Source organism: Bombina bombina, chromosome 6 (genome assembly GCF_027579735.1).
Source record: "Bombina bombina isolate aBomBom1 chromosome 6, aBomBom1.pri, whole genome shotgun sequence".
Lineage (NCBI taxonomy): Eukaryota > Metazoa > Chordata > Amphibia > Anura > Bombinatoridae > Bombina > Bombina bombina.
Genome location: NC_069504.1, coordinates 801,794,059 through 801,821,391, shown reverse-complemented (window position 1 = coordinate 801,821,391; position 27,333 = coordinate 801,794,059). Strand labels below are relative to the sequence as shown.

The following is a 27,333-nucleotide window of genomic DNA, read 5'->3' as shown; positions in this document are numbered from 1 at the left end:
AGCTGCCCAGGGCCCAGTCTCTGTTGAGGGGCCCAAGAGTCCTAAAAAAAAAAAAAAAAAATTTTTTTTTAATGGTTCATACCAGACTGCTGATGTGACATGGGGAACACACACATTCAGTCATAATACTGTCACAGTCAAAAGTACACTGCTTATATATTTTTTAAAAAAACTGTGCCAGACCGTGCCAGTGTCATGTGACATGCCAAGCTATTGCCATGTGCTGTTTTAGATGTGCACTGTGCAGCACTGAATGCAAAGCCTTAACTCGGTATCCAGCCATTCCCACTGCATCAGAAAAGGTCCTACTGGGGTTACCACTGTTACCAGGTAACTGCTCTGGTGGTGGGGATTGTTTCTGGGTAGGGCTGACTGTAGGCGCATGCAGCAGAAAGCTGGAGTGGCAGGCACATGAGGATTTGAGCATCTGGGCAGCTGCAAACACTGCTCTCTTCAGTCTTGAGGCTGTATGACACATCTGTATCCATGTAGCCTTGGGCAGACAGCATCTAGTCTGCTGGTCCCCTTAGCCCTGCTCTTTCTGCTGTGGCCCTAAGATCAACTAACTGAAGTTTGTTAGGGGAACAGTGCTTTGTAGAAAGGTGTCAGTGGGAAGAATAAGTGAGTGCACACACGCCCCTCCCCATGCAGCATTGTCTAGTGCAGGGTGAGAGAGAACTTGTCCCTAGCAAAGAAGTGACATGTGCTGCTGTGGCTGATGTATAGTGTCATGCTGATACTTCACACATTAATGTAAGGTTTATTTTTATAGTTTTTGTTTTCTCTCTGTCTCAGATTTTACAGCTTCCCATAGTAGTTCTGCTGTTTCAGTCAGTAAACTTATATTTGTCTGCACCTCCATGCTTCCTCCTCAGTCTTTAACTTGCTTTGCTCCTGTTGGCTGCCCTAAATCTCTTAAACCAGCTAAACTCACACCAGAATCACATTCAAAAAAATATTAAATGAATCCACAGTGGAGGAATTTATATATTTATTTACTTATTAATACTGCTTAGGTCCAGTTTCACATATTGCAATTTTTTTTTTTAAATGATTAGCCCAGCAGTGATGATCCACTGCTGGGCTAATAATTTAGTTGTTTTTTGGGATGTTGGGGTGGAGAGCGAAATTGCATGGGGTGGGGGGGCCCAAGAATTTTTTTGCCCAGGGTCCAGTCAATATTAAAGACGGCCCTGTCACTAGACCTCCCCCCCCTCCTCCCTCCCCTTTTTATTTGGGGACTCAGATCTGTGGAGGGTGAGCTGGAGGTTCCTGGGGTAAGTAGGTACTTTTATATTACTTATATGTTATTATTTTTATGTTATTACTTATATGTTATTATTGTTCTTCATTTTATTGTTTGTTTACGATTTTTCAAAAAGTTTAAAAATGGATCCTGTATTTTACATGACATATGCATTGCCCACTTTTGTGTTAATCTCAATTGCACTATTGGTACCTCATATGATGGATATTGATTTCGATGTATATGTACAACACAAAGTACTTGTATTCTGGCTCTGGATTGTTGTGTATGTATTGGATCTCCTTTATAAATAAAAAATTAAAAAAAAAAAAAGCGGACTAGAAAATATCAATTGAACATACCTCAAATTTCCTCAGTAGCCACATCCCAGAACCTGCTGAAACCAGTGCACATGGTGAAAAATGGTAGGTCAGAAAGGGTGATCAGTGATGATCTGTTAATGTTGTGTTACAAAAACACATCTATGCAACAATGTAATTGTAGAAACCATGAGACCGAATGATCAAGCCTTCAACTATGCTGCATTCGACGGCACCAATACATTCGCCTAACATCGCGGCCGCAGACCTGAATATGATCTCCATATTTATAAAAAAAAGCTGTCAAAACGTTGCGCACCAAGTACGGGGCGATGAGCAGCGGACTGTTGTTAACTAACAGTCATCGATCTCGCTGCTATTCTACTTTTTCCCAAATTTATTTATACCCTGTCACTAAACGCTGTCACTATACTAAAATGTTTAACCCCTATTACGCCGCTCCTGGAGCCCACTCTAATAAAGCTATTAACCCCTATCCTGCAGCTCCCAGACCCCACCGCAACTTTAATAAAACTATTAACCCCTATCCCGCTGCACTCCTGGACCCCACCGCCACTAAATAAATGTATTAACCCCTAAACCCCTGGCCTCCCACATCACTACCACTTACTGAACCAATTAACCCCTAAACCGCCAGCCCCCCACATCGCCATAAACTAAATTAAGCTATTAACCCCTAAACCTAACAAGCAGCTAACTTTACATTATAATTACCTCAACTCTATCTTATAATAAATTAAAACTTACCATTAGAATTAAAATAAACTATTTTAAACTATTAATTAACCTACCTTAATTAGTATACTAAAACTACATTAAACTAACAATTAAATTAACTATATTACATATTTAAAAACCTAACTCTACTCAAGTTATTTTAATCTACTATAAAAAATTGCTAAGTTACAAAACAATAACAACTAGGTTACAAAAAATAAAAAACACTAAGTTAAAAAAAATAAAAAACACTAAGTAACAAAAATAAAAAAGAATTACACCTAATCTAATAGCCCTATCAAAATAAAAAAGCCCCCCCAAAATAAGAAAAACCCTAGCCTACAATAAACTACCAATGGCCCTTAAAAGGGCCTTTTGCGGGGCATTGCCCCAAAGAAATCAGCTCTTTTACCTGTAAAATAAAATACAAACACCCCCCAACAGTAAAACCCACCACCCACACAACCAAACCCCCCAAATAAAAACCTATCTAAAAAAACTAAGCTCCTTATTGCCCTGAAAAGGGCATTTGTATGGGCATTGCCCTTAAAAGGGTATTTAGCTCTTTTTCAGCCCAAAGTCCCTAACCTAAAATTAAAACCCACTCAATAAACCCTTAAGAAAACCTAACACTAACTACTGACGATCCACTTACAGTTTTCATAGACCGGACATCCATCCTCATCCAAGCGGCAGAAGTCTTCATCCAAGCGGGCCGAAGTCTTCATCTAGACGGCATCTTCTATCTTCATCCATCCGGCACAGAGCGGATCCATCTTCAAGACATCCTGCACGGAGCATCCTCTTCTTACGACGTCTCTTGAAGAATGAAGTTTCCCTTTAAATTATGTCATCCAAGATGGCGCCCCTTACATTCCGATTGGCTGATAGAATTCTATCAGCCAATAGGAATTAAGGGGGAAAAAATCCTATTGGCTGTTGCAATTAGCCAATAGGATTGAGCTCGCATTCTATTGGCTATTCCAATCAGGATGAAAGCTCAATCCTATTGGCTGATTGAAACAGCCAATAGGATTTTTCCCCCTTAATTCCTATTGGCTGATAGGATTCTATCAGCCAATCGTAATGTAAGGGACGCCATCTTGGATGATGTCATTTAAAGGGAAACTTCTTTTTTTAAGAGACGTCATAAGAAGAGGATGCTCCGCGCGGGATGTCTTGAAGATGGACCCGCTCCGCGCCGGATGGATGAAGATAGAAGATGCCGTCTGGATGAAGACTTCTACCCGCTTGGATGAAGACTTCGGCCCGCTTGGATGAAGACTTCGGCCCGCTTGGATGAAGACTTCTGCCGGCTTTGCTGAGGACTTCTGCCGCTTGGATGAGGATGGATGTCCGGTCTTCGAAAACTGTAAGTGGATCGTCTGTGGTTAGTGTTAGGTTTTTTTAAGGGTTTATTGGCTGGGTTTTAATTTTAGGTAAGGGACTTTGGGCTGAAAAAGAGCTAAATGTCCTTTTAAGGGCAATGCCCATACAAATGCCCTTTTCAGGGCAATCGGGAGCTTAGGTTTTTTTGATAGGTTTTTATTTGGGGGGTTTGGTTGTGTGGGTGGTGGGTTTTACTGTTGGGGGGGTGTTTGTATGTTTTTTACAGGTAAAAGAGCTGATTTCTTTGGGGCAATGCCCCGCAAATGGCCCTTTTAAGGGCCATTGGTAGTTTATTGTAGGCTAAGGTTTTTTTTTTATTTTGGGGAGGCTTTTTTATTTTGATAGCGCTATTAGATTAGGTGTAATTCTTTTTTATATTTGATACTGTGTTTTTTTATTTTTTGTAACTTAGTTGTTATTTTTTTGTAACTTAGTAATTCTTTATAGTAGATTTAAATAACTTGAGTAGGGTTAGGTTTTTAAATATGTAATATAGTTATTTTAATTGTTAGTTTAATGTAGTTTTAGTATAATAGTTAGGGTAGGTTAATTAATAGTTTAATATAGTTTAATGTAATTTTAGTATAATAGTTAGGGTAGGTTAATTAATAGTTTAATATAGTTTATTTTAATTCTAAAGGTAAGTTTTAATTTATTATAAGATAGGGATGAGGTAATTATAATGTAAAGTTAGCGGCTTGTTAGGTTTAGGGGTTAATAGCTGAATTCAGTTTATGTGATGTGGGGGCTGGCGGTTTAGGGGTTAATAGGTTTAGTTAGTGGTAGTGATGTTGGAGGCCAGGGGTTTAGGGATTAATAATTTTATTACATTTGCGGTGGGGTCGGAGAGCAGCGGGATAGGGGTTAATACATTTTAATTAGGTGGCAGGGATGTTGGGGGCGGCAGATTAGGGGTGTTTAGACTCGGGGCTTATGTTAGGGTGTTAGGTGTAAACATAATTTGTTTTCTACTATAGAAATCAATGGGATATCTGGCAGCAGCGAACATAAGCTTTCGCTGCTTTCAGACTCCCATTGATTCCTATGGCATCCGCGGCCTCCAGGGTGGCGGACTGAAAACCAGGTACGCTGGGCGTAATGACGTAAGCATCGATCTGTGTCGGATTGAGACCGGCGGATCGTATGTTACATCACAAATTTCAACTTTTGCCAGTCTGTAGGCTTTAATAAATAGGTCGAATCAAGCTTGCCACAATTACGCTGCGGAATTCCAGCGTATTTGCGGTTGACAGCTTGATAAATATCCCTCCATATCTTTAATGCTTTATTCCTTTTAGGGATGAAAAAGAGCAAAAAATATATCACAATTGGTTGTGGCTGGAGTTTATTGGAAAGCCTTATTGGTTTTCCTCAAAAACGCTATGGATATTAAAAAGCAAAAAATTGAGGGTTCTAAAGAAACAATTTAAAAACAGAAATAAAACGTTATTTTGATATGAAGATTTCTTTGTTGTATTGTAAAAGCTGGAATCAACAGCTTTGTAATTTAGCAATGTTTAACTTGTTTAGAAACACAGCAAGAAAGGCAAGTGAACTATTTCTGGTTTATTTTTTAAACAGGTTAACCATTGTTGAATTGCATAATTCCTGTTTGCGTACTTTACTTAAGAACAGGGACAGCTTTGTACATTGATTTCATCACTAAATCCTGTGTTGTAAATACACTGAAAAATGTATAGTTAATACACAAGACAGGTGTTGCTATTGTTCTCTTTCCTGTCCTGGTTTTGGAAGTTAATTTTTTGTTCAAATAAAAATTAACTGCATCAGGTTTTGTTATAAGCACCAAGTACATAAATTACACAATCTATGACATCACTGATGAACATGTTGTATTATAAATAATGTCACTTTTAATGCTACATTTTGATTAAACAATTTTGGGCCAGATTATGTGTGGAGTGCAAAATTGCGCTTTCGTAAGTGCGATTTTGCGCCCCACTCATAATGCCAGCGCACACAATTGTGCACTGGTATTTAAATTTGCTCGCTCAATAGAGCGATCTTCTATTGGCTCCAATGGGAGCCTCGTTCTCATGCCGTGAGCGAAGGGGTAAGTCGCGCAGCGATGGGCAACAGCTTTATATGAATACATACATACATTTAAATATATATTTGTATATACACATAGTAAATACATATATATGTATATAAGCATATACATATATTTACAGGGAACACACAGTTCCCCAAAGACCGCTATGTAAACGCACTTTTCACCCCCACACCTACGATCAGTGTTCCGTTACCATATGAGTTCAGATTGCTATATGGTTATAGACATGGTCTGTGTCACTGTCTGTAGCGATCTCCTTTAGTGCTAGAGGTTGGCGGGTGGGCAGCATAGGGAGCGGAGGGGGGAGGGAGTGGTAGGGGCCCTACACTACAGAAAATAAAGTTTGCAAGAAAGAGGGAGAGAAGGGACACTGCACTATAGAAAAATGGGGAATTGGTGGGGGGACCCTACTTTGGCGATCACAGGGAGGGGGAAGGTGGGGGGGACCGCTACACCACAGAAAAAAATAAATAATAATAACTAAAATAATTACAATTTATACCTAAACTGGGTAATGGCAGACAGCTGCCAGAACCTAAGATGGCAGACACCATTAGGAGGGTGGCTAGAGAGATGTTTGGGAAGGATCAGGGAGGTGGGATGGTAAGGGGGATCCTACACTGCATAAAATAAATATAAAAAATTAATTTATACAAAAATAAAAAGCCCTAAAACGTAATACTGGCAGACTGACTGCCAGTACCTAAGATGGTGATGAGAAGTATGTGTGGTGGGGGGGAAAGAGATGTTTGGGAGGGATCAGGGAGGAGGAGGGTAATCCTAGAATACTATAACCCTTGCCAGCTAACTAATTAACCCCTTCACTGCCAGGAATGTCAGAAGTATGGTGCACAGCTGCAGTTAGTGGCCTTCCAATTACCAAAAAGCAATGGGAAAGCCATGCATGTCTGCTATTTGTGAACAAAGGGGACCCCAGAGAAGCTTTTACATCAATTTGTATTATAACTGCATAATGGGTATGTAAATAAGTTCAGTAAGAAACCCAAAGTTTGTGAAAAATTAACAATTTTTTTTATATGATCTCATTTGGCGGAGAAACAGGGGCATGAAATATATCAAAATGGGCCTAGCTCAATACCTTGGGTTGTCTACTAAAAAAATATAAATTACCCCTGGATGAGAGCATGGAAGGAAGGGGTGTATGACCCCACATTGTCCTTGTGGAAGAGGTCAATAAAAGGTTAGAGGGGTGGAGTGCATACATTGTAACAAATTTTATCTGGAAGGTTGCTGCATTCTGGAATTGAACGGCGAAGAAAAGCTTTGTCCTCCCTCCCTATCAGCATGAGTATTCTGTTGCAGCTTTGGTGGGGGCTTGCCCTTGAGGAAGTAGATATAGGTTAATTGATGTGTACCTCCTGTTGGGTTTTAACGGGAGAGGTTATTAATGGGGACATGTCCCCTTTATGGTGTAAGTGCACGTTGGAATTTGAGGGGCAAGCTCTGTTGGGGTTATTTTCTTCTGTATTGTTTACAATTCAAATTATTATTATTGTTAAAGTTTTGGTTAATAAACAAGCTGCAGCCTTTATTCCCCATTTCTGGTGTGGTGTATTTCTTTAATAGAACTAGAGTGCCAAGTGGAGAGGTCAATAGTTTTGATAGGTAAATAAAAAAAAAAAAGCAAGGTTCTAGTCTATGCTAAAAAGTAACTGGTATTTTATTTAAAAAATTTCTTTGAAATCCTTGGTAGCAAAGGGGTTAATAAATCTTTAACATTTGTGTTCATGCAATTCGTGTAAAAATAGTGTTAATTAATTTGCCCAATATACATTTTATACTTATAGCACCTTTAACGAGACAGTAAAGTCCAAATTAAACTTTCATGATTCAAATGGAGCATGTAATTTTAAACAACTTTCCAATATAGGACTAGATACAAGTGAAGGGCTAAATTATCGTGTGCCCGCAAACGGGCAAATTTGCCAGTTTGCGGGTGCGCGATAATCAACCAACCATTACAAGCTCTAGGTAGCAATTAACACTTATAAAATTAACCAGAGATCCGATCTCTGGTTAATTTTATAAATGTGTCCCAAATGCTCCCAAGATACAGTGTAGTGTATTTTATTAAAAAATAAAGATAGCAGCATCTTTATTTTTTAATAAAATAACTGCACTAGGCAGTATTTTGGGGGTAAATTTGGCAGGAGTGGGGTGTTAGAAATAAAACGGCATTGAAAATTGCCTTTACATTGTGGTCTATGGGAACTGTTTGTTCCCATTAAATATACAGTATATATATATATATATATATATATATATATATATAATATATATATATATATATATATATATAAATATACAGAGAGAAGTGCACTCACAGGAACGAACAACTGGCTCAATACCATTGTTAGCCTGTTCTATGGCGAGTTGCCACCTGGGTGCAGCTTTTTAGCTACAGAGTAGAACTGTAGTATATCAGTCTGATCCCGCCTATTACGGTCAGTCCAGCGCCGAAATACCAGGCAATTCCTCTCTGAACAAGGAACACAGCAACGCCAGATGATCGTTTCGGCCTTCATAGGGCCTCGTCAGTGAGGTGTAGCCATATTCCTCTAAGCACACTGGGCAAGGAGTCCACGTCTGGTTGCCCCTTTGTCCCATAGGGAAACTAAATAAATAGAGAGAAGCACACTCACAGGAACGAACAACTGGCTCAATACCATTGTTAGCCTGTTCTATTTGTGTATATATACTTATATATGCTTATATACATATATATTTATGTGTTAATATATGTATATACACATATTAACACATAAATATATATATATAAAGCATATACATATATATTTACATTTTGCTGCCATCACTGCGCTACTTACCCCCTTTGCTGCGCGAGGTTCTCATGCGAGCCTATGGAAGCACACTCTCGTGAGAGGAATGCTTCCCAGCTGTCAATTTGTAATTACTCAATGGGGGCTAATATTGCTTTTGCAAAAGCAATATTTAGTGCTCCACTTGTAATCTGACCCACAATTGTATTATACACAAACATTAAAAATGAATGGGGATACTGTTTGGTTATATCTCAGCATTACTAAAGCCTAATTGTCTACCAACGTTATTGTTACAAATAGCAGAAATCATCATAGCAAATAGGTGGTACAAACCAGACCCTAGTGCAGCCAAATATTTGCATATATTACATAGGGTCTGAGGAAAAACTACTGGCGTTTTCAAACACATTACTGAACAATTTGGATATCCAAATAATCCTATATAGGGGACTATTTACCTAAGAGGTTACATATATATACTATTTGGATATACCATTATAGTATAGCAGAAAAAATATTACACTGTATAGAGGACGTATATTTATTCACCCAAGGCGGATTATTACGAAGTCCTCCCTATATTGTGCAAATACAGTTAGATAACACAACAGTGCTAGTGTTGATTTTAACTTGTGTGTGTTACCCTTATTTTAAGTAAATAAATAATAAAAGTTATATTTAATTTTGTTCTAATCAGAAGAAACTGCCTTACAGTCTAGGCTAAGAGTGCTTACAAGTGCATACTTACAGAAGATATCCACACCTCTGTGTTAAGATTCTTCTTAGTTTTCAGTAATCTGACCCTTACTTTCATCATAAAATTTGCTTTCTCAAATTGTCTTTGTTTTCATGGTATTCTTAGTTGAGACTAAACCTAGGTAGGCTCATATGCTAATTTCTAAACCATTGAAGTCTACCTCTTATCTAAAAGCATTTGACAGTTTTTTCACAGCTAGAGGGCAGTAATTCATGTGTGCCATATAGATAGCATTGTGCTCACGCCGTAGAGTTATTTAAGAGTCAGCACTAATTGCCTGAAATGCAAGTCTTTCAAAAGAACTGAAATAGGGGGCAGTCTGCAAAAGCTTAGATACAAGGTAATCACAGAGTTAAAAAGTATATTAATAAAACCGTGTTGGTTATTCAAAACTGGGGAATGGGTAATAAAGGGATTATCCATCTTTTTAAACAATAACATTGTTGGTGTTTAATGTGCCTTTAAGTTTCACTACTCTTTGGCAGATATTGATATTATTGGGCTGTTTATATCTAGATGGAAGGATAACCCATCTTTGTCTGAGGGTCTGATCTATGAGGGAGTCATGGATGAGAAGCCGTTGTCATTTTCAGGAGGCAGTGCTGCACAGAGCTCTATCTTTCATGTCTTTGATGAACTGCTGGGTGTTCGGCACCAACACAAGAGCGGTAAGCAATTGCTGGATGAATGATCCAAAATGGAGACATGCTTTTCATAAGGAATATAAGGCTGATGCTCATATATTTCCTAAGTCTTACTCTTGTTTGTTTTTTTGTAGCTGACTTTCTCCTATGCATGAGACAGTACATGCCACCTCAACATCAACGTTTCATTGAGTGGGCAGGATCGCCTTCAATCTCAAAATATGTGCTCTGCTCAGGCTGTGTAGACCTTATCTCTACCTTTAACAATTGTGTCAGTGCTCTCACTCAGCTACGCTCCCTCCATATTCGTATTGTCTCCAAATATATCAGTGCAGCAGGTGCCCGTGCCAGGACAGAGAAAGGCCAAATTGGTGAGAGAGGGCAGATCCAAGAGGAGAGGGGAACTGGTGGGTCACAAATCATGAGCTTCCTAAAGAGTGTGAGAGATACTTGCAAAGAGGGTCTTCTGGAGCAGAGTACAGAGGATAGCTGTATAGCAGTAGGTAGAATTATAACTTTAAGCCCAGAGTAAGTTTGGCATAAAGTTAAAATGTTTTTGATCCAGCAACCTGGTTGTAAACATGCATTGCAGGACAATCAGTATATTTCCTAACAAATTAAAACCTTTGGCCCTATCCTTTACATAAATACTTAAAAAGGGACTTAAAACATTTGGAGATGGCAATATAAAATGATAAGTCATATATACAGTGTGTATATATATATATATATAAATATATAATTATATATACAGTATATATATATATATATATATATATATATATATATATAAGAGGTCCTGACTGACTCATCAACGCCCAGCTCTAACCGTTAAACCTAGGATTTTTGAAAATTACGTCCCTAAGGGGTGGAAACAGGGGGGTGCATTTTTTTAATGAGGCTACCTATATCTCAAAAACCAGCAATGTTACAGACGCAGAAATTGGTATTTCGATTCTCCTTGAAAAATAAAGAAACAAGTGTTTTAACATTTCCTGAAGATCTACTTTAGGGGGGTCAAAAAGGGGGGGGGGTGATTTATGAGGATACCTATATCTCAAAAACCAAAGATGTTACAGATGTGAAAATTGGTATTTAGATTCTCCTTGAAAAATAAAGAAATGTGTTGTATCATTTCCCCAAAATCTACTTAAGGGGGGTCAAAAGGGGGATGGAGGCTGATTTATGAGGATATCTATATTTAAAAAACCAAAGATGTTACAGACGTGAATTGCTGGGGTACACCTTTCCTCCTTAGCCCTGGCTGATAGGGGGTCACCATCCGATTCTCCTGAGCTCCGGGGACCAGAGAGAAAACACACAGACACAGAGAGTATTTCTTACTAGTTCTGTTTTTTATTATTATACACAGCAGCTATATAGCAGCTCACATCACATGAGGCTACAGGAAATGCAGTTAGAGGAAGTAACAGAAAATGTCCATATACGTCTATCTGAGAAACATGGTAAAGGAAGTTGTGGGTGCTGTTTGCTGTATTACAGACAATCATATGAGTTTCAAACTACCCTCATGTGTCGGTTACAAGTTACCCACTAACATAATATACCCATCATTCCCCTCAGCACCCACAACTGTGCAGTCCTGACTGACTCATCAACGCCCAGCTCAAACCGTTTAACCTAGGATTTTTGAAAATTACGTCCCTAAGTGGTTGAAAAAGGGGGGTGAATTTTTTTATGAGGCTACCTATATCTCAAAAATGGCAATGTTACAGACGTGAAAATTGGTATTTCGATTCTCCTTGAAAAATAAAGAAACACATGTTTTACCATTTCCCCAAAATCCACTTAAGGGGGGTCAAAAGGGGGGGCTGATTTCTGAGGATGCCTATATCTCAAAAAACAATGATGTTACAGACGTGAAAATTGGTATTTAGATTCTCATTGAAATATAAAGAAACATGTGTTTTACCATTTCCTCAAAATCCACTTAAGGGGGGTCAAAAGTGGGGCTGATTTCTGAGGATGCCTATATCTCAAAAACCAAAGATGTTACAGACGTGAAAATAAATTGGTATTTAGATTCTCCTTTAAAAATAAAAAAACATGTGTTTTAACATTTCCCGAAAATCCACTATAGGGGGTCAAAAGGGGAGAGGGGATGATTTATTAGGATACCTATGTCTCAGAAAACAAAGATGTTAAGTACACGAAAATTGGTATTTAGATTACAAGCAAAAAGAATTAACGAAAACTCAAGAAGTTCATGTCAGCAAGTGTGCAACCTGAACGGGCACAGACGTGAGGGCACACATTGTTGCATGTGGTCGTGTTTTTCGTTATTTTTTACAAATCACAAAATCCACGTGAGCGAAGCCGCAGGCAACAGCTAGTATATATATAAACTCTGCAATATACTTTCATTATTTAATTTGTCCCCTTTTCCTGTCATTCTATTCTGAAATTGTGAGCTTTTAATTTTCTTTTAGAAATGGAAGTGCATAACATGGTTATATTCTACACAGCCATTGGCTGCATACTCTAGTGACATATTTATAACTGTCCCTAATTGGCCACAGCAGAGAAGGTCACCTAAGTTACAACATGGCAGCTCCCATTGTTTTATAGACACTAAAACTTTACACTTATTTTGTCAATATTTAAACAATTAATGAAACTTTAAAAATACATCTACATGTTCTCTGGCTAATCTTTTCTTTAAAGGGACAGTCTAGGCCAAATTAAACTTTCATGATTCAGATAGAGCATGTCATTTTAAACAATTTTCCAATTTACTTTTCTCTTGTTAAGTGTAGTCAGTCCACGGGTCATCCATTACTTATGGGATTATATCTCCTCCCTAACAGGAAGTTGCAAGAGGGAAACTCCCAGCAGAGCTGCTATATAGCTCCTCCCCTCACGTGTCATATCCAGTCATTCTCTTGCAACCTAACTAAAGATAGGTCGTTGTGAGAGGGCTGTGATATTTTTAACTTAGTTTATGTCTTCAATCAAAAGTTTGTTATTTTAAAACGGCACCGGAGTGTGCTGTTTATTCTTAGGCAGCATTAGAAGAAGAATCTGCCTGAGTTTTACTATGATCTTAGCAGACGTAACTAAGATCCACTGGCTGTTCTCATACATTCTGGGGAGTGAGGTAACTTCAGAACAGGGGAATAGCATGCAGGCCCCCCCTGCAAAGAGGTATGTGCAGTAAATTATTTTCTAAGGAATGGAATTGACTGAGAAAATACTGCTGATACCGATGTAATGTAAGTTCAGCCTTAAATGCAGTGGTAGCGACTGGTATCAGGCTGATGAATGTGTGTGTACACTGAAGTATTTTTCTAGGGAATTTTACTCAGAAAATACTGATAATACTGAAATAATATATGAGCCTTCACTGCAGTAAAAGCGACTGGTAGCAGGCTTATTAATACCAATTCATAACTTTTAAATTATTTATTCAAAACGTTTACTAGCATGTTAATCGTTTTTTATGAGGTACTTGGTGATATAAACTTATTGGGCATAAATTTTACCACATGGCTATCGTTTCTCTGCATAGAAACAGTTTACTGAGCTTCCCCACTGTTGTAATGTGAGTGGGAGGGACCTATTTTAGCGCTTTATTGCGCAGTAAAAATTCACTCACAGTCTTCCTATTTCATCCTCCATGATCCAGAACGTCTCCACATAGACGACATTCTGATACAGGCGTCAAGTTTTCAAACTGCCAAGTCTCATACAGAGATTGTTCTGGCATTTCTGAGGTCGCATGGGTGGAAGGTGAACATGGAAAAGAGTTCTCTATCCCCTCTCACAAGAGTCTCCTTCTTAGGGACTCTTATAGATTCTGTAAAGATGAAAATTTACCTGACGGAGGCCAGGTTATCAAAGCTTCTAAATGCTTGCCGTGCCCTTCATTCCATTCCACACCCGTCAGTGGCTCAGTGCATGGAGGTAATCGGCTTAATGGTAGCAGCAATGGACATAGTACCATTTGCGCGCCTGCATCTCAGACCGCTGCAATTGTGCATGCTAAGTCAGTGGAATGGGGATTACTCAGACTTGTCCCCTCTGCTAAATCTGGATCAAGAGACCAGAGATTCTCTTCTATGGTGGCTTTCTCGGCCACATCTGTCCAAAGGGATGTCCTTCCGCAGGCCAGATTGGACGATTGTAACAACAGACGCCAGCCTTCTAGGTTGGGGCGCAGTCTGGAATTCCCTGAAGGCTCAGGGATCTTGGACTCAGGAGGAGAGTCTCCTCCCAATAAACATTCTGGAGTTAAGAGCAATTTTCAATTCTCTTCTGGCTTGGCCTCAGTTAGCAACTCTGAGGTTCATCAGATTTCAGTCGGACAACATAACGACTGTGGCTTACATCAACCATCAGGGGGGAACCAGAAGTTCCCTAGCGATGTTGGAAGTCTCAAAGATAATTCGCTGGGCAGAGTCTCACTCTTGCCACCTGTCAGCGATCCACATCCCAGGCGTGGAGAACTGGGAGGCGGATTTTCTAAGTCGCCAGACTTTTCATCCGGGGGAGTGGGAACTTCATCCGGAGGTCTTTGCCCAACTGATTCTTCGTTGGGGCAAACCGGATCTGGATCTCATGGCTTCTCACCAGAACGCCAAGCTCCCTTGCTACGGATCCAGGTCCAGGGACCCGGGAGCGGTGCTGATAGATGCTCTGACAGCACATTGGGTCTTCAACATGGCTTATGTGTTTCCACCTTTTCCGATGCTCCCTCGATTGATTGCCAGGATCAAACAGGAGAGAGCATTGGTGATTCTGATAGCGCCTGCGTGGCCACGCAGGACCTGGTATGCAGATCTAGTGGACATGTCGTCCTGTCCACCATGGTCTCTGCCTCTGAGACAGGACCTTCTAATTCAGGGTCCTTTCAACCATCCAAATCTAATTTCTCTGAGACTGACTGCATGGAGATTGAACGCTTGATTCTATCAAAGCGTGGCTTCTCGGAGTCGGTTATTGATACCTTAATACAGGCTAGGAAACCTGTTACCAGAAAAATTTACCATAAGATATGGCGTAAATATTTATATTGGTGCGAATCCAAGAGTTACTCATGGAGTAAGGTTAGGATTCCTAGGATATTGTCTTTTCTACAAGAAGGTTTAGAAAAGGGTTTATCTGCTAGTTCGTTAAAGGGACAGATTTCGGCTCTGTCTATTCTTCTGCACAAACGTCTGGCAGAAGTTCCAGACGTTCAGATTTTTTGTCAGGCTTTGGCTAGGGTTAAGCCTGTGTTTAAGACTGTTGCTCCGCCGTGGAGCTTAAACTTAGTTCTTAACGTTCTACAGGGTGTTCCGTTTGAACCCCTTCATTCCGTTGATATCAAACTGTTATCTTGGAAAGTTCTGTTTTTGATGGCTATTTCCTCGGCTCGAAGAGTCTCTGAGTTATCTGCCTTACATTGTGATTCTCCTTATCTGATTTTTCATTCAGATAAGGTGGTTCTGCGTACTAAACCTGGGTTCTTACCTAAGGTAGTCTCTAACAGGAATATCAATCAAGAGATTGTTGTTCCATCATTGTGTCCTAACCCTTCTTCAAAGAAGGAACGTCTTTTGCATAATCTGGACGTAGTCCGTGCTCTGAAGTTCTATTTGCAGGCAACTAAAGATTTTCGTCAAACTTCTTCCCTGTTTGTCGTTTACTCGGGACAGAGGAGAGGTCAAAAGGCTTCGGCTACCTCTCTCTCTTTTTGGCTTCGTAGTATAATACGTCTAGCCTATGAGACTGCTGGACAGCAGCCTCCTGAAAGGATTACAGCTCATTCTACTAGAGCTGTGGCTTCCACCTGGGCCTTTAAGAATGAGGCTTCTGTTGAACAGATTTGCAAGGCTGCAACTTGGTCTTCACTTCACACTTTTTCAAAATTCTACAAATTTGATACTTTTGCTTCTTCGGAGGCTGTTTTTGGGAGAAAGGTTCTTCAGGCAGTGGTTCCTTCCGTATAAGGTTCCTGCCTTGTCCCTCCCGTCATCCGTGTACTTTTAGCTTTGGTATTGGTATCCGATAAGTAATGGATGACCCGTGGACTGACTACACTTAACAAGAGAAAATATAATTTATGCTTACCTGATAAATTCATTTCTCTTGTAGTGTAGTCAGTCCACGGCCCGCCCTGTTTTTTAAGGCAGGTCTAAATTTTAATTAAACTCCAGTCACCACTGCACCCTATGGTTTCTCCTTTCTCGTCTGGTTTCGGTCGAATGACTGGATATGACACGTGAGGGGAGGAGCTATATAGCAGCTCTGCTGGGAGTTTCCCTCTTGCAACTTCCTGTTAGGGAGGAGATATAATCCCATAAGTAATGGATGACCCGTGGACTGACTACACTACAAGAGAAATGAATTTATCAGGTAAGCATAAATTATATTTTATCACCAATTTTGCTTTGTTCTCTTGGTATTCTTAGTTAAAAGCTTAACCTAGGAGGTTCATATGCTAATTTCTTAGACCTTGAAGGCCACCTCTTTTCAGAATGCATTTTAACAGTTTTTCACCACTAGAGGGTGTTAGTTCACGTATTTCATATAGATAACACTGTGCACGTGAAGTTATCTGGGAGCAGGCACTGATTGGCTAGACTGCAAGTCTCTCAAAAGAACTGAAATAAAGGGGCAGTTTGCAGAGGCTTAGATACAAGATAATCACAGAGGTTAAAAGTATATTATTATAACTGTGTTGGTTATGCAAAACTGGGAATGGGTAATAAAAGGATTATCTATCTTTTAAAACAATAAAAATTCTGGTGTAGACTGTCCCTTTAACTGCATCATTTTATTTAGCATTTGAAGCAGGGGGGGGGGGGCAGCTTCAGCACATGAAAACTTTTTAAGTGGTTTTTTTTAAATTTATTTTTGTTTAATGCCACCCAGAACTTAACAGCCTTGGCACGCACATTGGCTCCTCCTGACTGACTGCACGTGTAGTCTCCTCAATCGGCTTGTGACTGCACATGTAGCCAGTAGTGAGTCTGGGAGTCTGCAGCGTGACACTGGGAGAGCAGAGCTGAGGGCACCTACTAGTCAGTGGCAGCTGTCTGAATACTCAAGATCACGGTCCCGGACATCACGGTCACACAGTGTACTGCAGGCAAATGTCATTATCAGACAGTGGTAAATATAACACTGTGAGTGGTATGCTCCTTCCTTCAGGTGTGTAACTAAGTGTCACTAGTCTGAGAGCTTTAGAGGAATAGTGTCATTAGCAGGTAGTACAGGTTGGCCTTTCAGACTACAGTTATTAGGAGGTGGGTGTGTATGTCACAGCTCTAATGGCATTGCCTGGTTACAGTGGCATAGCGTCGATGATTAGATGGCTGCAGGGAAAGCTTAGACAGTAATTATAGGTGTAATACTCCTGGGATATTCCTGCAAAACAAAAGACAGAAAAGTGCACTCTTATCAAGTGGAGTTTATTAACAAGCGCACTGCGCACAAGATAAAATCATACTTACAGAATAACAGATAAAAAACAGCATGTAAAATAGATCACTGTGTAGGATCAGTTTATAAGACACCCCAACGCTTTCCCAGTGTATAACCCTCGGGGTGAAATCTGGTGTGTACTGGGGTTAACCTCACTGAACAGCTGGCAAATAAGCATATGTATGCATATATTGTCCAGATAGTGTAGCCTAACGCGTTGCTCCCGGGTTTCGACCGGGCTTTTTCAAGGGAAAGTAATGATGATCTAGATAGGAGCAAAGTATGCTATTATTTAAAGCACTATTGGACCAATCAGGTGGGGGGGGGGAGTGCACAGGTAAAATCCACCTCACCTGTGACAAAATAGTGGTCCGGTAATTTAATAATATGCAGTACAAATGGGCAAAATAAATATATCAGCTCACATAAAAAACATAAAAACATCATACAATAAAAACATCTTTTACATCTAATGATGAACACACCTTGTTAATACTTTCTTGATATGATCCCTACAACCTGTAGTCTCGCTATATCTGACCCTTTCTGTTCGCAAATTAGAATCACAAGTGAATAGGTATAAGGTTTAATATCAGATAGAGATAAAATAAAATGAATAATAACTGAATTAAACAAATTTAGACTACATATATGCTGCAACATCTATATTGATGTTCAGTCCTAGCGGTTGTAAGCATTTCAATTTATAGATCCAGTATGTTTCTAACTTTCGTAATTTTACCAGTCTATCCCTTTCTTTGGGAGAGACCAAATCTATAACTTGTATTTTCAGACTGGAAGCATCACAATTATGACATTCCATATAGTGTTTAGATACACTATGTTTGATGAATTTCTCTTTAATATTATATACATGTTCATAAAATCTCCTCTTTACTTTTCTTTTAGGGCGGCCTACATTAAAAAGGCCACACCCACATTCTAATAGATATACTATAAAAGTGGAATTGTAACTACTTCTAACACTAATCTCAAAACTCTCAGAATGGTCAGTGTTGTGAAACATGGAGGAATTATTAATGTGACTGCACATAATACATTGTGCTGTGCCGCATTTCTTAGTACCTTTATTGCCCACCAACCAATTTGTAGATGCACCCTCTCTATTTTTATCCGCAATATGTGTCCTTAATTTGCTAGGGGCTAGATAATTCTTAAGATTCCTACCCCTTTAAAAAGTAGTCAATGGTGTGTTACCAATCTGGGGGCCCAATAGCGGATCTGTTTTTAAAATGGGCCAATGTTTATTAAGAATGCCTTTGATTTTATTGGCACTTTCATTATAAGTTGTTATAAACCTTACAGATGTCGCATTGTTTACTTCCCTATTGTGAATAGGTTTCAGATCTGATGAAATTAAATCAGCTCTATTCCTTTTGGATGCTCTCTCTTTCGCTTCCTTCAGGAGTTTCACATCATAACCCTTGACTGTAAATTTACTTTCTAGTATGTCTGTTTATTTTATATAGTCATTGTCATGGGTGCAATTTCTTTGCATCCTGAGGTACTGAGTATAAGGAATATTTCTGACGCAAATTTGCTTATGGGCACTAGAGTAATCAATGAAGCTGTTCCTCTCTGTGGGTTTTCTAAAATTTGTCACAGCTATATTATTTTGATCATCACTATAAAGAATAAGATCAAGAAATTCCACTTTGGTCTTTGAATGTATAACTGTGAACTTTAAATTTAAATTATTATTGTTAATATATTTGTAAAATTCGACAATATCCGATTCACATCCCTTCCATAAAATGAAAACATCGTCGATATAGCGCTTATATTTGACGATCCTGTCACTGAATGGATTATTATGCCAAATGAACAAGTTCTCAAATTGGTTCATGTAAATGTTGGCATACGATGGGGCAAAAGTTGTCCCCATCGCAGTGTCACAAGTCTGTACATAAAATTTTTCTTCAAATATAAAATAATTATGATTTAAAATAAAACTGATACTATCAATTAAAAATTAAATTTGTTGACCAGGGAAATTCCACTTGTGTAATTCTGTCTCTACAGCTTCAACACCTGCCAAATGTGGAATGCAGGTGTAGAGCGCAGAAACATCAACTGTGATCCAAAACATATTTTTCATCCCATTTACCACCTTCAAAAATCCTAATCATCTCTTGGGTGTCTTTGAGGTATGCTTGTGTGTTTTTCACAATAGGCTGTAAGAAAGAATCCACATATTTGGACAAGTTATCAAAAGTGAGCCAATCCCCGAGACAATTGGTCTCCCTGGGGGATTGACTGCATCTTTGTGCACCTTTGGAAGGTGGTAAAACCCAGGTACCATAGGGTTCAAATTTTTAACAAATTTATATTCATCACTGTTTAAAACTCCTGGGATATTCCTCTATCAAACCAAACTTGGCCAGTAGTCTTCTTATCCCGGCATCAAGTGGAGTGATAGGAAATATCCCAGAGCAGAGAAAGGTTGTAAAATGAGGTAAGCAGTACTTACAGAAGGCAGGGCAGTCCTAAGTGGCAATAGGAAGGAAATCAGGCAGTATAGCAGTTCAGGGGTAAACCAATAGAAGGACCAGGAACAGGAAGGAATCAGCAACAAAGGGAAATCCAACAGTACAACAGTTCAGGGGTAAACCAATAGAATGGTCAGACAAGCAGGGTTCAGCAACGGTACATCAGTCCAGCAGATTAGGGGTAAAGCAGGCAGAGTGGTCAGACAAGCAGAGTTCAGCAACAGTATATCAATCCATCAGTTTAGGGGTTAACAGGCAGAATAGTCAGACAGGCAGAGTTCAGCAACAATAGATCAGTCCAGCAGTTTAGGGGTTAAAAGGCAGAGTAGTCGGACAGGCAGGGTTCAACAACATTATGGCAATCCAGTACTTTAGGGGTAAAGCAAGCAGAGTAGTCAAATAGGCAGAGTTCAGTAACAATATGGTAACAGTTCAGCAATATAACAATAGCACCCAGGAGCACACACAGTAACACCTATACTTGTGCATAGGTGAGAGGGACTGAGGCACTTACATAGGGAGTCTTCCGTTAAACCTAGGCCCTAATTTGTGACTGGGTTGACATAGACGAATATGACGAGTAGAGACCCAAACATGTTCACCTACTGAAAAGGCACGAACAGAAGCTCTATGATGATCAGCAAACCTCTTGTATCTGGAGACAGTCAAACGTAACTAAGATCGAATACGTTGCCAATGAGTAGTGAGGTTAGTAACATGTTGGTCTGCAGCAGGAACCCCTGTGGACTTGTCAGGGTTTTTTCCCTGTTTTGTTTGCCATGTGCTGCTGGCAGCCATTTTACTCACCTCTCTTGCTGACTCTGGTGCACACTGTGTGATGCTGCTCATTTCCTGCACTTCCTTTTATGGCCAGACTGGTATACATCATCCGTGTGAGACAGGATGCAGTCTCAGAATTGTGATGTCATCACTTATTATTTAATGGGCCTCTGTTCAGTATGCTTTGCCCTTGCGTTGTCTCAGACCTGTTTGTGAGTGCTCCTGTGTATTACCTGGCTGTCTGATGTCCCTCCTGGTTCCTGATCCCTGGCTTGTTCCTGACTCTGTTGTTCTCCTTGTTCCTGATTCCAGCTCGTCTGACTAATCGCTTTGGCTCCTGACTCAGCTTGTCTGACTATTCGCTTTGGCTCCTGACTCGGCTCGTCTGACTACCAGCTCTGGTTTTGATTCCTGGTTGTTATTTGACTTGTGGACTTTTTTATTATTTTTTGCTATTAATAAAGGTGTGATTATTTTTGCACTTCTCGTCTCAGTCTGCTTCCTGGCATCCTGACTGAGCAGAAAGAGGAAAGACACAAAGTTGTTAACCTGCTGCGGCTTGAAATGGAGAAGAAGAGTGCCAGCTCAGCTAGGGGTAACAATTCAGACCAGTTGGTATAGAGAGGATTAACAAAAGTTCTGAGATAGGCTTCGAGATCTTGATTAACTCTCTTAGACAGCCCATTGGTCTGAGGATGGTAGCCAGAAGACAAGGAAACAGTGGTTCCAATCAACTTGCAAAAGGCTTCCCAAAAAGTAGAGATGAATTGCGGACCTCTGTCGGAAACAACATTCATGGGAATTCCATGCAGTCGTACCACATGTAACAGAAAAAGGGACGTTAATTCTTGGGCAGATGGCAGTTTCTTTAAGGGTACAAAATGAGCCAGTCTGGAAAATCGATCCACCACAACCCAGATAACCGTATGATGGTCAGAAAGAGGGAGGTCCACAATGAAGTCCATTGTTATGTGTGTCCATGGTTGTTTGGGAATAGACAACGGTTGGAGTAAGCCAGAAGGCAGGGATCGGGGGGTCTTATTGGCAGCACAAGTCATGCAGGCTTTCACATAATCCTGAGCGTCAGACTTCATGGTAGGCCACCATACATGTTGGTAAAGAAGCTTAAAAGTCCTTCTCAAACCAGGATGTCCTGATAGTTTGCTATCATGAGCCCAGGATAGCAAAGGATTGGTAGGTTCAAAGGTACAAAGAAGATATCGGGAACCGCAGAGGCTTCCGGAGGCTTTCTAGACTAGGCACGTTGCAGTCTTTGAAGAAGAAAGGTGTTAAGTTGAGCAACCACACAGGAGGGGGTTATTTTATGTTCAATAGAAGCTTCAGAGGAATCATTAGACTGAGGAAACTGACAAGAAAGGGTGTCAGCCTTTTTGTTTTTGGTCCCAGGAAGATAAGAGACCACAAAGTTAAAACGGGAAAAGAACAATGCCCACCTGGCCTGTCAAGGATTGAGTCGATGAGCAGTCTCTAGCTACGTCAGATTCTTGTAGTCAGTGAGAATCTGAATGGGATTGGTGGTACCTTCTAGCCAGTGACGCCTTTCAATCAGGGCCATCTTAATGGCTAAGAGTTCACGATTACCCACATCATAATTCCTCTCAGCAGGAGTAAAGCATTTAGAGAAAAAGGCCATAGGGTGCTATTTGGAGGTTGAAGGATCCCTTTGGGTTAAGATGGCTCCCGCTTCTATCTCAGAGTCATCAACCTCTAAAGTGAACTGCAGCTCAGGATTAGGATGGCAGAGCACAGGAGAAGAACAAAAGGCCTTTTTTCAGATGAGAGAAGGCATTAATGGCTTCAGGAGGCCAATTTTTACAGTCCTTGTTTCGTTTTGTCAACTCAGTGTGTGGAGCGACTATTTGGGAAAACTTGCGGTAATAATTGGAAAACCCCAAGAATCTCTGTAATTCCCTTAATGAAGTGGGTTGAGGCCATTCCAGAACTGCGGTGAGCTTAGAAGGATCCATGGCAAAACCCTCCTTTGAGATGACATAGCCAAGGAACTGGATCTGAACTCACATCTTTCCAGTTTGGCTACCAGAGAATTGTCTTTAAGACGTAGAAGTATCTGTCTCATGTGTTCATGATGCTTCTCCAGGGTGGAGGAGAAAATAAGGATATCATCCAGGTAGACGATGACAATGCGATTGAGGAGGTCACGGAAGACATCTTTGACAAATGCCTGGAAGACTTCAGGGGAATGTTGAAGGCGGTCTTCCATTCATGCCCTGGGAAGATACAAATCAGATTGTACGCCCCACGTAGGTCCAGCTTGGTGAAGTAGCGAGCATTCTGAAGTGAATCATAAAGTTCAGTGATCAAAGGAATGGGATAACGATTCTTGATAGTGATGTTTAAGGCCCTGCAGTGAATAAAGGGTCTGAGCCCACCATCCTTCTTACTGATGAAAAAGAAACCAGCCCCAGCAGGAGAGGAGAAAGGGCGAATGAAACCTTTAGCTAGGTTCTCTTGAATATACTCCTCCATGGACTTGGTTTCAGCTTTGGAGAGTGGATAAGTCCTCCCTTTAGGAAGTAGGGCTCCGGGAAAGAGGTTGACTTTGCAGTCGTAGGGACGGTGGGGTGGCAGCACATCAGCTGCTTTCTTTTCAAACACATCTGTAAAATCTGCATATACTGAGGGAAGGCTTGAAGGGGTCTGTAGACTGGCTATGGGGATGCAGAGCAGAGGAGTAACCTTAGCAAGGTAGGAGTGAAAGCAGGAGGTACCCCAGGAGGCCAACTGTCCCTCAGCCCAGTCGAACTGTTGATTGTGTATATGAAGCCAAGGAAGACCAGGGATGACAGGCTGTGCTGGGGAATTGTCAAGGTATTTGAAATATTATTAAATAATATATAGAGGTATATTTGTCTTTATTTAATAGATCTGTGGATATGAACATGGTCTGTAGGACAAAGGATTAGATCTCCCCCACTCCAATTGCACAGGAGACATTCTTGGCTGAAAGGAGAACAAAGGATTATCTCTGGGAGATATCACACACTCAATATGTTAAATTATGCAATTGTATAATTTAGCAAGGAACTAAAATATAACATAGTTTCAGGATACAGGCAAATATATGGAGACGAAATGTCTGAATTACCCTTTTGGAACTGATCAAAATCATGGAGAGACAGCTTTTATGCACATGGTGTTAATTTTTAAATACACATCTGCACTGCTGGCTAAACAGGAAATATGCTGTTTTAAAGACTCTTACAACTCCTCATGGATTGACCCCATGTGGAGCAATAAAGGCCTTGGAAAACACAGACAAATGCTAAGGTGTGACTCTGGAAGTTCACGTAAGCAGACAGCAAATAAACATTTTTTTTTCTCTCTCTGTTTAAATACATGCCCCAGAATGTATTAAATATAGAAATTTGGGAAATTGTCTAAATTCTATATTATTATTACATGGGTATTTGCTAAGCTTGGGAGGTAACTGTTTTAGTCAGTCAAAAATGTGTAATAACCTCTGTTTTTGCTTATATTTTTCAGACAGATAAATTCAGATATACATAGAAATGATATATATGTTTTGAAAACACAAAAGATCTTACTTAGCCTCTGTGTTTTTAAGAATATAAATAAATACTTATGGACCATACACATACTAATGATTGGATCATCTCTAATAATTATTTCTATTTTTATTGCAGACAACCATTGGTCATGAGCATCAATCTTAGAAAGAGACGGAATGCCGCATGAAATGAATTAAGTCATATCATATAAACATACAAATAAATGTTTATAAAGTTTCACATACATCTTTTAAAATATAGTGAGATGAAAATATGGAAGTTACTTTGATGTGATATGACTATGAGATATATATTTGATGTGATATAACTATGAAATATAAGTTATTTTAATATAATGTTAGATATGTGATGTTTCATATCAAAATGATCAGAAAATTCATTAAGATATAACTTATCCAAAACAAATATTATGAATAGTTGTCGCAGTAAATTATGATAAAAATTAATAACCATTTCATAGAAATACTGACTTAAGCTGTTTCAAATGTTGCTGTGTCTGTTTGTGCTGCCACCTGGTGTTATGTTGCGAGAACTACAGCCAGAAGGTTCTCTCTGGCTGTTAAAAATGAAATTTCCAAGGGCCAATCCGATTTAGACTTCCCAGATAACCAATGGGAAGGTCAGCTCCCGCAGGGCCACCCACAATTTACCAGTGATGGGAAAACCAAATAAAAAGTGAATGCAATGGAGAGAAACAGGGATTTTCTGCTGAAGCTAAAACTTGTAACTGGTTCCCGCTGGTGTGAGATACCACTTTACTTGAGCAAAGCGAATCTACCCTTCTCATTGATTGCGATATACACTTATTGGTGATCTGAGGTAAAATAATTCCTACCAAGGAACATCGGATATCGACTGCTTTTTACTTTGGTAACGTATTCAAGGTTTTGTAAGATAAGTTATATGCATAGTTAATTTGTATTTAATAGATTTAAAGAAGCAGTGTGTTTTTCTCAAGTTAGCATTTCACAGCCTATATACATATATTGTTTAAATCTGCGTCTGATTGGCTAAGTAACTCATCTATACAAGTTCTGGTATTGTCAGTTAATTTTGTATTAGGATAAATTGCAATTAAATAGCAGAATATATATTATCCTATTGTTTTATAAACACTGTTTAGAATTGTATTGCTTGGATGTTAAAGGTTTTTAGTCCCATTGTGTTAAATAAATAAAAGGCTAAATTGTGAAGGTATATTTTTCTGGGTTTTGTAAGAAGGATAGCATATCTTAAGAGTTGGTTTAAACGCATATACATTTTGTTTCATTTCCTTTTATTGCAAATATACTTCAATATGTTTATGGATATTAACTAAATAAAAGAATTCAGATATTTATATTAATTGTATGGTCTAGTAGGTGCATGGTTGATAAGGGTTTCTACTTCTTTGTATTGTGTTTATAACCCTGCCATAAACTTATATATATTATTTGGATAGCACTACTAAGATTTTCATAAATATACTGACATAATAATTGGAGGCATTGCATGAGATTTAATAATATCCATCATAATTGATATAATATATTTGTAAATAAACAGAAATTATTATAAAAGAAAAAAAAAAAAAAAAATCATATTTCGATATTAATATTTTGAAGATATAATTTTTTTTTGAAAAGTTGAAATATTAATTTTCATATTTCGAGATTTACATTAATATCTTGAAATATTATTAAAGATTAATTTTGAAAAATTAATAAAAATATTAATTTTTCATATTTCAAAATTAATCAAAAATATTGATTTTTCATATTTTCAAAGTTAATAAAAAATATTAATTTCTCATATTTTGGAATATTAATTTTTCATATTTCAAAATTAATAATATTTTTTTTTTAATATAAAAATTTTCCTTCTCTCTTTTTATTGGCAAAAATTGTATTAGCGTTTTAGTTTAACTAAGTACTAAACCAATATAATAATGTCTGTAGCCAGAAGTGACTCATTTAATTCTGTACATAGCAATGAAATTGGTCCCATAACCATACCTATTACTAAAGGTCAGGTCCTTAAGAAAGATATCTTAAGTTACCTTAAAGGGAAGTTTAATATTGCGGGTGAATTAAATGATTTTATGGATATGCTTGAAACTAGGGCTAAAAATATTACCGTTAATAATAATATGTGGAATGAAGAGAATGAATTCTTCCAGGAATTATTAATGATTAATCAATGCAAAGATCCCAAAAAGCGAGAAAAACTAATACTAAAATCTTGGCCCCTTTTAATATGCATAATTGACGAAATGTCGTTTTGTGTCACAGACAAACGATTGCAAATACAGGAGCTAGAAAATAGTATTCGTTCCTCGCGCAGACGCGAAGAGGGTTTAAAAATAGCCAAAAATAAAATGGATGAATTTGCCCAAAACCTAGCCACCTTAGATAAGCACAATATGGACTTAATCGCGCAGATACAAGATTTAAATAAACAGCTTGCGCAAAGCCAGAGAGAATTAAGCGATTTAAAAAGGTCATATCGCCATAATGAAAACCCCTATATTAGCAATGAGAATAATACAGATAATGCTAACTCCTTTAGCGAACGCGTCAGGGACGAGGTACGAAAATATATAGAACAACATAGACAAATGACCCCTAACGGGTCAGAAGTAGATTTCCCAAATAGACAATCCCCTCAGGATGTAAATCCAGAGGACAGCTGTAGCGCAGCTGATGCGGGGGAGGGAAACTCTAACAGAGAGTCCCAAAATAAGTCTGATAAAGTCTATGATTCCCATAAAATAATCACCTTCGTACAACGCGCAGTACCTATATTCTCCAATAAGGGAACAACATCTGTAATTGATCATTTACAGGCTTTTGAAAATGCGTTAGCTATAATGAATGTTACAAGTGAGAAATTGAAAATTGAATTTCTACCTTGGGTATTTGACAGTAAGCATCACAAATTCTTTGCCTCACTAAAGGATATGAATATTCATTCCTGGAATGGGGTAAAACGACAATGCAGAAAAGAATTCGGGCAATATCGCACTAAAACTGCCGCGAAGATAGCGGTATATGGTTTAAAGTGTCGTGCGAATCAGAGTCCAATCGAAT

General features: G+C 38.9%; 1 protein-coding gene across 1 annotated transcript in view; it reads left to right on the top strand.

The window, feature by feature from the left end:
* Positions 1-10,993, top strand: part of IDO2 (indoleamine 2,3-dioxygenase 2) — a 148,121-nt gene extending 137,128 nt beyond the window's left edge. The window contains exons 9-10 of the mRNA XM_053718129.1: positions 9,848-9,999; positions 10,110-10,993. Coding sequence (XP_053574104.1) covers positions 9,848-9,999; positions 10,110-10,507 — 550 coding nt within the window. The 3' untranslated portion in view covers positions 10,508-10,993. The remainder of the gene's footprint in view (positions 1-9,847; positions 10,000-10,109) is intronic.
* Positions 10,994-27,333: the final 16,340 nt, after the last annotated feature.